The sequence below is a fragment of the Electrophorus electricus genome, chromosome 8 (genome assembly GCF_041902795.1).
Source record: "Electrophorus electricus isolate QZ-2024a chromosome 8, ASM4190279v1, whole genome shotgun sequence".
NCBI classification, from domain to species: Eukaryota; Metazoa; Chordata; class Actinopteri; order Gymnotiformes; family Gymnotidae; genus Electrophorus; species Electrophorus electricus.
This window is the reverse complement of record NC_137504.1, coordinates 32,164,876-32,177,035: the sequence shown is the minus strand read 5'-3', so window position 1 is coordinate 32,177,035 and position 12,160 is coordinate 32,164,876. Positions and strand designations below refer to the sequence as shown.

The 12,160-nt window shown below is 41.1% G+C and overlaps 1 protein-coding gene and 1 long non-coding RNA gene across 3 annotated transcripts; one reads left to right on the top strand and one right to left on the bottom strand.

Annotated features, from left to right (window-relative positions):
* Window positions 1-1,805: 1,805 nt before the first annotated feature.
* On the bottom strand, window positions 1,806-6,856 carry LOC118241569 (complement C1q tumor necrosis factor-related protein 3-like). Of its 2 annotated transcripts, none has more exons than XM_035527371.2 (5): window positions 6,742-6,856; window positions 4,297-4,427; window positions 4,089-4,139; window positions 3,724-3,846; window positions 1,806-3,497 (listed from the first exon to the last, which is right to left on the bottom strand). In XM_035527371.2, exons 2-5 carry the CDS (start codon window positions 4,328-4,330, stop codon window positions 3,214-3,216), a joined length of 492 nt encoding a protein of 163 aa, XP_035383264.1. In that variant the 5' UTR covers window positions 4,331-4,427; window positions 6,742-6,856; the 3' UTR covers window positions 1,806-3,213. The 2 variants fall into 2 exon arrangements, with proteins under 2 accessions (XP_035383264.1, XP_081576360.1); XM_081720234.1 differs by having other exon boundaries at window positions 6,660-6,844.
* LOC145659125 (uncharacterized) lies at window positions 5,564-7,453 on the top strand. Its single transcript, XR_014125173.1, has 2 exons — window positions 5,564-6,524; window positions 6,838-7,453. It is a non-coding gene; the product is annotated as an uncharacterized LOC145659125 (long non-coding RNA).
* Window positions 7,454-12,160: the final 4,707 nt, after the last annotated feature.

Sequence of the window (12,160 nt, the reverse complement as noted above, 5' to 3'; positions counted from 1 at the left end):
AGGGTCAGGGTGGAGGAGGGGTGTTTCTACTGAGGGTCAGGGTGGAGGAGGTGTGTTTGCCTAATTAAACAGACTGGGGTCTGTTGGTCTGGAAATCTAGAGTCCAATTACAGAGGGTCTCCATCCAGAGACCTCAGGAATTCCCCAGACCTTATTAATATTCCTTCCTTTTGGATTTCAGAACTGCCACTTCAGTTCAGTACACCTTTACTTCAAGTACTGCAAGTATATATCTTCAGAAGCAATACTTGCTTCACAGCAAATACTTGCATGTCATCCACTGTGTGATCATGGAAGGAAACAAGAGACCTCAGGAATCCCCCTGACCTCATTAACATTCCTTCCTTCTGGAATGCCAAACATTCAGAACTGTTTCCTTCAGTTCAGCACACCTTACATTACAGCATTTTTCTAATGTAAACTGGTTCCACTTCCTAGAACTTCAGAAGCAATACTTTTGTACAGCAAATATATATTCCCCACTCACCCCCCTCTGGGCAGGCCTTTTCCTTCAAGATTGGGTCCTCTACCAGAGGCCTGGGCGCTTGAGGGTCCTACAGAGTATTTTAGCTGTTTACAGGACTGCACTCTTCTGGATTGAGATCTCAGATTTTGTTCCTGGTATCTGTTGGAGCCATTCTCCCAGTTTGGGGGTTACAGCCCATAGTATTCCAGTTCTCACAGGAACCACTGTTGCCTTCACCCCCCCCACATCTTCTTTTCCACATCTTTTCCAGCTCTTTGAGCCCTTGGTATATCTCAAGTGTTCCATGTTCCTTTTTTCTGATCTCGGTCTGGACTGCCACATCTATTACTACAGCCTATTACTGCATCTATTACTCTTCTGCTGTTTATTCACAACTGTTTGGTTGGTTAGCCATTACCATCTTGTCTGTCTGTATCTAGAAGTCCCACAGGACCTTGACACAGTAATATTCCACCACTTTTGGGGGTGTAGCCCACTTAGATCTTTGAACTTCAAGCTAGTTCTCAACACAGATGTTTCTTTTATACTATACCAGCCACTTGGTTATGGCATTTCATGAGCACGCTACCTGCTAGCATCTTGTGTCCCGCTGTTATGTATTGGATTGTCTCAGGAGCATCTTTGCACAGCCCGCATGCCTGGTGTGGCAAGCTTATTATGCCAGCGGGGTATCTGATGACTGGCAGAGCACAGATGTTAATATCTCAGATCTTGTTTCTCCCATTCAGCCCACTCTTTGTAGGTATTTGGCTGTATCTGCTTTCCTTTGGCCTGTTCATAATTCCCATTTGCCTGTGGGATTCCAAGGTACTTGTATCTGCCCTCATCATCTGTTACATTACCTTCTGGTAGTGTGATCCCCTGTTCTAGCTACCTTCTCTTTTCTTGTAGCCATATGACCACACCTTTCCAGTCTGAATGACACTCTGATGTCACTGTTGTATATCCTGGTGAGATGGATTAGTGAATCAATGTCTTGTTTACTTCTGGCACATAGCTTGCCATCTTTCATGTACAGGAGGTTGCTAATGGTATCAGTAGCTATTCACTGATTGGTTTCAGGGCATCTCCTTGGTAAATCCTGCACTTGATGGTGTCTCATGCTATTGGCTTGGCCTCTAGGGTCATCTTCCACAGCCCCATTAAGTTCTTGATAAAAGCTCTTAGTGTCCTGTTGAGGTTATACAGCCTCAAGCATTCCAAGATGTGTGGGACATTGAATCACAGGCTTTCTTGTAGTCAACCCAGGCGGTGTACAGGTTGGTCTGTCTGGTGTGACAGTATTCATTGACTGTTTTATCCACCAGCAGCTGGCGTTTGACTCCTCTGGTGTTCTTGCCAATGCCTTTCTGGGCCCTGCTCATGAACTGAGCAATGTGCGTATTCATCTGCAAACTTATACATTTCACCTACATCGTACATTTATCCTTAATACATTTTGGAACCAAACAATATTTCTTCAATTGAGTTTTATAGTAGAAAGAAAGAAAATATTTTTCATTTTCAAAAGGACAACAAGCAGTGAGTGCTGCTGCGTGTTCTGTAAGTGTTACGTTGCCATCTAGTGTTTAATTGCAAAACTGTTTGTGAAGTCATAAGTCTATCCCACTAGGTGGTGATGTGCATTTGGGACCTGCACAGAAAGATGCTCGGTGGACTCAGTGTGTGGATTCATTGCCGTTCCCACTACTAATGTTCCAGGAGGGTGGTCTCCAGGACTGCCTATGAGGTCACGTAGCATAGCTGCATCTGACCAGGTTTCTCAGAGGCATTTTATCCTAAAGTCTGTGGAGTCTCGTAACAACAGAGGACTGAAGTCATAGCCATAGTTTTTCATATGATAGGAGAGTGAGAAAAGTATAAAAGAAAATATTTAAGAGAGGTAAAGCAAGGGCCCTGTGATAGATGTGTCAGTTGGATGTGTGAGGGACATGTGAGATATTTGAAGAGCACAGCTCACTGAAGGATGTGGGCAGAGGGAGTCACCAGGTTGTCTAGTGATCTCTCTCTCTCTCTCTCTCTCTCTCTCTCTCTCTCTCTCTCTCTCTCTCTCTCTCTCTCTCTCTCTCTCTCTCTCTCACTCTCTCTCTATCTGTCTGTCTGTAACACAGCTATTTGGAAATACAGGAGTGGTAAGGAAATATATTTACATATTTCAAGTGTCTCCATCCAGAGACCTCAGGAATTCCCCAGACCTCTTTAACATTTCTACCTTCCACATTTCAAAACTGATTCCTTCAGTTCAGCACGCCTTCCATTACAACTATTTCTAATGTAGACTGGTTCCACAAATGGGACATCCTCCTGACCCTCTTTGCCCACATCCTTCAGGGTCACGAGATTGTCTAGTGCTCAGGGTACATGTCTGTCACCTGGATAATCTGGGGTAAAGGCTGTGTGTGGTTACTGCAGTTTTGGGTAGAGACCCACACATATGTTAGATGATAAAATGATTTACTGGGGTATTTTTTATTATTATATTTTAAACTAGATTCATATACAGAGATACAGCTATTTGACTTCAGGTTTTGCTCATTTTTAGAATCAAACAATGTTATTTGCGGAAGCAATGACCAAGGACCAGATTTATCATTCCACTGATAAAGGATATTCTAGAACTCAGACGCCCTTGGATTTTGGACAGTAAACATTTTTGGACCCATTCCAGAATTTTGAGAGGGATAACATTTTACAAACGGAACTGCAGGGATATCAAAGGTCAGTGCTCACACTGTGATGACAAGGAAGCCACTGAAGACGGTGCGATTATTTATGTGGTCATCGTAGAGCTTGCTGTTTGCAGGGAGTTGTGTGTAAACTACATCTCCTGCCTCCAGTTGCACGGTCACTCCACCAGAGAAATATGTCATATAGCCATTGCTGTATTTAGCTAAGTTTGTCAGCAAGTCTGAATTTTTATACAGATTCAAAGCCATGGCATTGCTGTCAGCATTTCCACAGGCTGTGAACCCGATGTAGTAGATGCCTCTGACTGGAGCGGTGAAGATTCCTGCAGGAAGACACATACAGGGATAGGCTTTTCAATGGTCATTTAAAGAGGTCAAGTCCAGAAAATTCCAGGGACTAACTGCAGTTTCAGTTTACTATACTTAAAGATGTAGAGGCAGTAAAAATGTCAGTATATATATATATATATATATATATATATATATATATATGTGTGTGTGTGTGTGTGTGTGTGTGTGTGTGTGTGTGTGTGTGCGTGCTCACTTTACCTGTAAATAGGTTATAGGCTTGTCCAACATTTGTGATGACTTTAGGGTAGACTATAGTAGAATCAACATTAAAAGGCCCCACAGAATCAGCCAGAGATGCTGAGAATGCCACCTGTGATTTTTCTGTGCCATCACAATAACATCAAAACAACAGCTTTTGTAATATTCAGTAGAACAACATCAGACCAGTGTAAACCAAATAGTTTTTAAATCATTTATCCATTTTAACTAATCTAGTGAATAACACTATTACATTGCTAACATACTTTATTTAAACTGAACTGTGACTGTAGAGTTGTTGTTTAGGTCCAGTTAGCAAAACCCCTTTTAGGTCACCTGGCCTCCCCTGCCGGAGACCCTCTTACCTTTCAGAGTTTTCAGTTCCAGCTCAGCTGTTGTAACTCTGGCCTCTAAAGCTGTTGTGAAATATTAGAAAAAGTGATGGACCAGTGACTTCCTAATTCTAAATAAATTAAATTCACCTTTATGCCATTTTACCTTTGGAAAACAAACAAATTAAATCAAAGTGAAAATAATTTGACTGTTGGATCTGATGGCTGATTGACGTGTTACCTGCGTTCTCTTTTTCCATATACCTCAGCTCCATACGGATCTCCGTTATTCTGTCTCGCAGGTTCACTAGCTCGGTGGTGACGTCTAGGTGTGGGCTGGTGGTGTCCTCTCCCCCAGCTCCCTGTGAACTGCTGTGGGACAGCAGACACAGAAAAGTGACTATGGTTGCTCTCTGCATCTTTACTGCCAATTCCTCTTCTTCAGACTCCCTCTGCAGTATCTCCCGCTCCTTTAAATATGTGGTGAGCTCAGTGTTTCATAATATGCTTAGTCATAATATGCTTGTGTTTGGTTGCAGTATTCTGAAAGATTTGTACATCTGGTGATGATTGATAATGCGCTTGTTTGATTTGGTGTGAAAGATCCCACCTGCTGTGCAGTGTTTCAACTCTCATAAAATCAAAAGTCACATTTACCTGATGCTTTTATACAAAGCGACTTACAATTACAACTGAGTATAACTTGAGCAATTGAGGGTTAGGGGTCTTGCTCAGGGACCCAACAGTGGTGAATTGGCAGTGGTGGCCATTGAACCAGCAATCTTCTGATTACAAATTAAGTACCTTAATCACTGAGCTACCACTGCCAAGAACACACATACAATCTCACAGAAAAAGATAGAAACCTAAGAACATACACAGTCAAATGCATCTTCTGAGAGTACACCAATTCACTTACAATATACTTGTTATTTCCTTTTATTTTTTCAAGATATATGCAAATTATCTAGTAAGATGATAAGCACCTTTCATAGTAGCATAATTTACTTTAATATGCAAGTTATTTCTCGATGGACATGCATGCAGACAGACTTTTCTTGGAACCTCTGGTTCACACCCCTGTACCCCCTTTTAAACACAGCAGTCAGCTTCTTTGCCTGTAATAAATCCACTTTACAATGTTTAGCATTATATGTCTTCTATAGTTCCCTCTTTAAAATGTTGCTTAACATAAACTACAACCAAGGCAAGAGCAAGGTCTAAAAATCAATAAATCAGAATGGGCTAACTCGAAAAGTGACCGCACAGTTCAATTAAGGTCCCATGGGGATCAATCAGATAGATCCTGAGGGAAACGATGATTCATTAAAGGTTTACACAAGTATGCACACATTTTTCAGATAATATTATTAATAATAATAATAGATATTATATATCTATATATCTATATCTATATATATATATATATATATATATATATATATATATATATATATATAGAGAGAGAGAGAGAGAGAGAGAGAGAGAGAGAGAGAGAGAGCGCATTATCTGCAGTACTGTGATATCGTTGCACTCTCTCAAGGTCACAGGTGCGAGAATCTCACAGTACACACACACACAAAGTAAACAAAATTAAAAAATACAAGAGGAAATTCATGCCAGCAGTAGACTATTCCTCAGACTCTGAGAGATACAAAGTTTTTGAACAGCAAGTTCAGGGAATCACCGGGAAACTCATATAAGATTTTCTCAGGTGGTCAGAATCACTGAAACCTTTCAGGTAGGTTTATACACAAGAGTATAAGCCTAAATTCAAAATGAACAAGTTTAAATATGCTCTGTTGTCTTATCAATTTTAGTGTAATGCTTCATAAAATATAGAAACTTCCAAAACCTCAAAGATTCATTTATATTAAAGTTAGATGTAGCTGAGTGTATAGTAGACCTCAACAACAAAGATACATTGTACTTTATTTAGTTTTTACAGAGACGTCTGGAGGCACATAATTTTCCCTGTCTCATCCCAGTATCACAAACTTGTTTGGCCCTACTTTTTTTACGGGGATTTGTTTATTTATTTACTTGCAAAGAATTTTCAAAGCCCTTTAAAAATTGGGAAATACTGTTCCAAAACAGCTTTGCAAAAACCTAAACTGAGAAGAGCTTTTAATTTCTTTTATTAGTTTGCCAGAAACATAGTGGGCATGTATATGACGTTTCCTCTTGGTATAAATGTGGACAGTGTGGCTGGTGATGCCGTTACTGCTTTGTAGAAACGTTACTAAATGAATATGAAAGGGACACAGTTTTGCTTGAAATAGCAAACTTCATACAACCAACTCCGAAAACCACGCCAGAGACCGGAACGAGATTCACACAAGACAGCCTGCTATTCTATTTTCTGACTTTAGCCAAGTTACTTTTAGAAAGATTTTACGGTGTTGCTTTTTATAAATGCATTTGATAGCATGAGACCTTGATTACGGACTACGTGATCAAACCGTATTGGTAAATATCCTATGCATCGCTTGTAACTTGGAACTCTACTTTTATAACCCTAACCTAATTGTTTCAGTTTTCCGTTTGCTTCTGATACTAGCTAACGTTTGTGGAAATGTTGGCTAACGCTAGCTAGCAAGTTACCTAGCCATCTGGTGAATGCTTCTCTTAAATGTTGTTAAATTAAAAATAATAGCTAACACTTATGTTATGAAATTGATTTAACCTGGCCAACTGATTGATATAATCCAGTCTGCCAGGACTCAGGACAGAGAAGCCAGCAGTTTAATTCAAAACAAAATCCTCTGTCATCGGTCTGCAGATGGGCACCAACAAAGGAGCATCACAGGCAGGCATGACTGGCTATGGACGACCCCGACAGATCATCAACTAGGGGGCATTACCTCTAACCCCCTCTTCCTGGCCAATCAGTGAGGACCAAACTGGTGCCTGGCCACTCCCACTCAGCCCATGGAAAAAAAACTGGAGAATCAGGGACCAAAAGATACACAAACACACACACACTCCCTCACACACACACACACACACACACACACATACACACAGACACACCACATGCAATCTGTTGTTGTTTGTAAACATTTATATTAAATATACCATATCAGTAGCTACATTCCATTAAAATTCAGTGGTATTTCTTTAGGGTGCAGTGGTATTCCATTAGAATGCACTGGTAGTCCTTTAGGATGCATTGGTATTCCAATAGAATGCAGTGGTATGCCATTACAGTGTAGGTCTGTTATTCTGGAACTTATTTAAGTTCATTGCAGTAGTTCAGAACTGTTATGACTCGGTTCCTCTTTATATAGATCTCATCTCAGATTAGCCTAATGCTAATATATGACCCGGTGCCTTAATCTCACTGTGTTTATTATACATTGTATATTGATTCTTAATAAATGATTTTTGAAATATAACTTGGTTCAACTTAACAAATTTGTGCATTTTTATTTTTGTTGGCACAAGACTTTTCTGTGGACACATTCAGACTTGTAGTACATTATACTACCACCATGGGTACTCATTTGAAAACCTTCTTCAGCCTGGACAAAAACAAGAGCTGTTTTTGATTTTGCACTGGTGCCCATTGTGACATTTGAAAATAAGAAATAACAGATATGAGATGTATGACCCCACCCCAGATCCCACAAATCCTCACCCACAATTGCTCCAGACTATAGTGCTATCACTTGATCTGGGTTTGCAATCAGATGGGGGTCCTTTCCATACCAGCATAGATTAGACCAGAGGATAAGGGCTATTGCTGAGAGAGAGAGAGAGAGAGAGGGGGGGGGGGGGGAGAAGCAGTGGGAATACAAAAATTAGCAACATGACTCATTTGTGAACAAGAATAAAAATTTCTATGAATAAGCAAGGGGGAGGGGGGGGGGGGGGGGGGGAATGTGGTTTAAGATGTTTACACAGCTTGTGATACCTTCTGAGGGCCTTACCCTGGTTCCTTATCTCACAATGTTTCCAAGTCATGTTTCCTAGCAACAGTGTGTAAAACAGCACTAAGGCTGCACACACACATTCCGGCTCAGAAGAGCAGTGCTACACTTAGAAGAAGTTTGTAGTCTGTTGTTAAAGGTATGCGAGATTGATTGCATTGAGGTATTTAGTGTTAAGTAAATGGGAAGTTATTTACTGTCAGTTGATAAGATGCAAGTGCTTCAGTGAGGCCTAAGGGGTCCTCTAAGGTATTCTAGTGTTAGATGGTGTTTCAGTTCTGGGAGAGTAGTCTTATAGATGCCTGTCACTATCTGGCTGGCTGTCTCTCTCTTTCTTTCTCTCTCTCTCTCTCTCTCTCTCTCTCTCTCTCTCTCTCTCTCTCTCTCTCTAACAGCTGTTTGGAACTATTCAAGTCAATTCAATTTTACTGTCATTCACAATGAGCAAGCATGTGTAAACGAAAAGAGGATACAGCATCGCTAAGGCACAGGTAGTATAAAACTTACACAGGCAGTATAGAAGTTAGAAATTGTGTCATTGTGTATCATGCATTGACATTATGTTCTCCAGTGAATACCAATTACTTAAAAAACACACATACATAAACATACATAAGAAGACGAAGGTTAACACCCAAAAAGGAGACAATAAATAAATAAAAGAAGACAATTAATAGCAAAATCAACAGTATATGAGAAAGAAGAGCAGAAAAGCAGTGTTTATCTGTACATTCCCAGGTGAACTGTATAATTCTTATACTGCACTTAGAGTTTGCTATTAAATATAAAGCATATATGAAATTTATAAGATAAAATAATAACAGCAATGTTAGTAAAGTGCAAGTTTACACTGAAATGTTACAGATTTGTGTGGACTGTGCAAACTGCAAATGGATTCTGAGCTGTGAAAATGACAAATGTATTATAAACATCAATATTTGGATATGATTTATTGGATGTGAATTACGTATTTTATGTGGATAAGATTCAACTGTCCAAATGATACGTGACTGTAAGCATTGAATGTTTAAGTAGCATTTCACAATATAATGAGATAATCCATATGTCAAAGTTTCCTGAAATCCATAAGTTTCTTAGTCTTTTGTACTGTACATTCAAAAGGTTGTTGGAAGAGCATCATGCCATGAGTTGCAGAATTGCAACAATGTCTCATCATCGTTGCTGATTCGGCCTATCACAATATCTTCCACACACACTTGATTATTGTATTAGACCGGTGCGTTGCCTGGCAGTCATGAGTGAAAAGGGACTAAAGGAGGGGACTCAGGACACGACCTTGAGGAGGTGTGTTTATACTGAGGGTCAGGGTGGAGGAGTTGTGTTGGCACTGAGGGTCAAGGTGGAGGAGGTGTGTTGGCACTGAGGGTCAGGGTGGAGGAGGTGTGTTTATACTGAGGGTCAGGGTCGAGGAGTTGTGTTGGTACTAAGGGTCAGGGTGGAGGAGGGGTGTTTCTACTGAGGGTCAGGGTGGAGGAGGTGTGTTTGCCTAATTAAACAGACTGGGGTCTGTTGGTCTGGAAATCTAGAGTCCAATTACAGAGGGTCTCCATCCAGAGACCTCAGGAATTCCCCAGACCTTATTAATATTCCTTCCTTTTGGATTTCAGAACTGCCACTTCAGTTCAGTACACCTTTACTTCAAGTACTGCAAGTATATATCTTCAGAAGCAATACTTGCTTCACAGCAAATACTTGCATGTCATCCACTGTGTGATCATGGAAGGAAACAAGAGACCTCAGGAATCCCCCTGACCTCATTAACATTCCTTCCTTCTGGAATGCCAAACATTCAGAACTGTTTCCTTCAGTTCAGCACACCTTACATTACAGCATTTTTCTAATGTAAACTGGTTCCACTTCCTAGAACTTCAGAAGCAATACTTTTGTACAGCAAATATATATTCCCCACTCACCCCCCTCTGGGCAGGCCTTTTCCTTCAAGATTGGGTCCTCTACCAGAGGCCTGGGCGCTTGAGGGTCCTACAGAGTATTTTAGCTGTTTACAGGACTGCACTCTTCTGGATTGAGATCTCAGATTTTGTTCCTGGTATCTGTTGGAGCCATTCTCCCAGTTTGGGGGTTACAGCCCATAGTATTCCAGTTCTCACAGGAACCACTGTTGCCTTCACCCCCCCCACATCTTCTTTTCCACATCTTTTCCAGCTCTTTGAGCCCTTGGTATATCTCAAGTGTTCCATGTTCCTTTTTTCTGATCTCGGTCTGGACTGCCACATCTATTACTACAGCCTATTACTGCATCTATTACTCTTCTGCTGTTTATTCACAAACTGTTTGGTTGGTTAGCCATTACCATCTTGTCTGTCTGTATCTAGAAGTCCCACAGGACCTTGACACAGTAATATTCCACCACTTTTGGGGGGTGTAGCCCACTTAGATCTTTGAACTTCAAGCTAGTTCTCAACACAGATGTTTTCTTTATACTATACCAGCCACTTGGTTATGGCATTTCATGAGCACGCTACCTGCTAGCATCTTGTGTCCCGCTGTTATGTATTGGATTGTCTCAGGAGCATCTTTGCACAGCCCGCATGCCTGGTGTGGCAAGCTTATTATGCCAGCGGGGTATCTGATGACTGGCAGAGCACAGATGTTAATATCTCAGATCTTGTTTTCTCCCATTCAGCCCACTCTTTGTAGGTATTTGGCTGTATCTGCTTTCCCTTTTGGCCTGTTTCATAATTCCCATTTGCCTGTGGGATTCCAAGGTACTTGTATCTGCCCTCATCATCTGTTACATTACCTTCTGGTAGTGTGATCCCTGTTCTAGCTACCTTCTCTTTTCTTGTAGCCATATGACCACAACCTTTCCAGTCTGAATGACACTCTGATGTCACTGTTGTATATCCTGGTGAGATGGATTAGTGAATCAATGTCTTGTTTACTTCTGGCACATAGCTTGCCATCTTTCATGTACAGGAGGTTGCTAATGGTATCAGTAGCTATTCACTGATTGGTTTTCAGGGCATCTCCTTGGTAAATCCTGCACTTGATGTGTCTCATGCTATTGGCTTGGCCTCTAGGGTCATCTTCCACAGCCCCATTAAGTTCTTGATAAAAGCTCTTAGTGTCCTGTTGAGGTTATACAGCCTCAAGCATTCCAAGATGTGTGGGACATTGAATCACAGGCTTTCTTGTAGTCAACCCAGGCGGTTGTACAGGTTGGTCTGTCTGGTGTGACAGTATCATTGACTGTTTTATCCACCAGCAGCTAGGCGTTTGACTCCTCTGGGTTCTTGCCAATGCCTTTCTGGGCCCTGCTCATGAACTGAGCAATGTGCGTATTCATCTGCAAACTTATACATTTCACCTACATCGTACATTTATCCTTAATACATTTTGGAACCAAACAATATTTCTTCAATTGAGTTTTATAGTAGAAAGAAAGAAAATATTTTTCATTTTCAAAAGGACAACAAGCAGTGAGTGCTGCTGCGTGTTCTGTAAGTGTTACGTTGCCATCTAGTGTTTAATTGCAAAACTGTTTGTGAAGTCATAAGTCTATCCCACTAGGTGGTGATGTGCATTTGGGACCTGCACAGAAAGATGCTCGGTGGACTCAGTGTGTGGATTCATTGCCGTTCCCACTACTAATGTTCCAGGAGGGTGGTCTCCAGGACTGCCTATGAGGTCACGTAGCATAGCTGCATCTGACCAGGTTTCTCAGAGGCATTTTATCCTAAAGTCTGTGGAGTCTCGTAACAACAGAGGACTGAAGTCATAGCCATAGTTTTTCATATGATAGGAGAGTGAGAAAAGTATAAAAGAAAATATTTAAGAGAGGTAAAGCAAGGGCCCTGTGATAGATGTGTCAGTTGGATGTGTGAGGGACATGTGAGATATTTGAAGAGCACAGCTCACTGAAGGATGTGGGCAGAGGGAGTCACCAGGTTGTCTAGTGATCTCTCTCTCTCTCTCTCTCGCTCTCTCTCTCTCTCTCTCTCTCTCTCTCTCTCTCTCTCTCTCTCTCTCACTCTCTCTCTATCTGTCTGTCTGTAACACAGCTATTTGGAAATACAGGAGTGGTAAGGAAATATATTTACATATTTCAAGTGTCTCCATCCAGAGACCTCAGGAATTCCCCAGACCTCTTTAACATTTCTACCTTCCACATTTCAAAACTGATTCCTTCAG

Excerpts from the sequence above, each read along its gene's own strand:
- LOC118241569 (XM_081720234.1), bottom strand. Across the intron at positions 4,140-4,296 it reads TATGGAAAAAGAGAACGCAG|CTTTAGAGGCCAGAGTTACA; the intron begins GTAACACGTCAA and ends ATTTCACAACAG. Across the intron at positions 3,847-4,088 it reads GGAACTGAAAACTCTGAAAG|AAAAATCACAGGTGGCATTC; the intron begins GTAAGAGGGTCT and ends GTGATGGCACAG.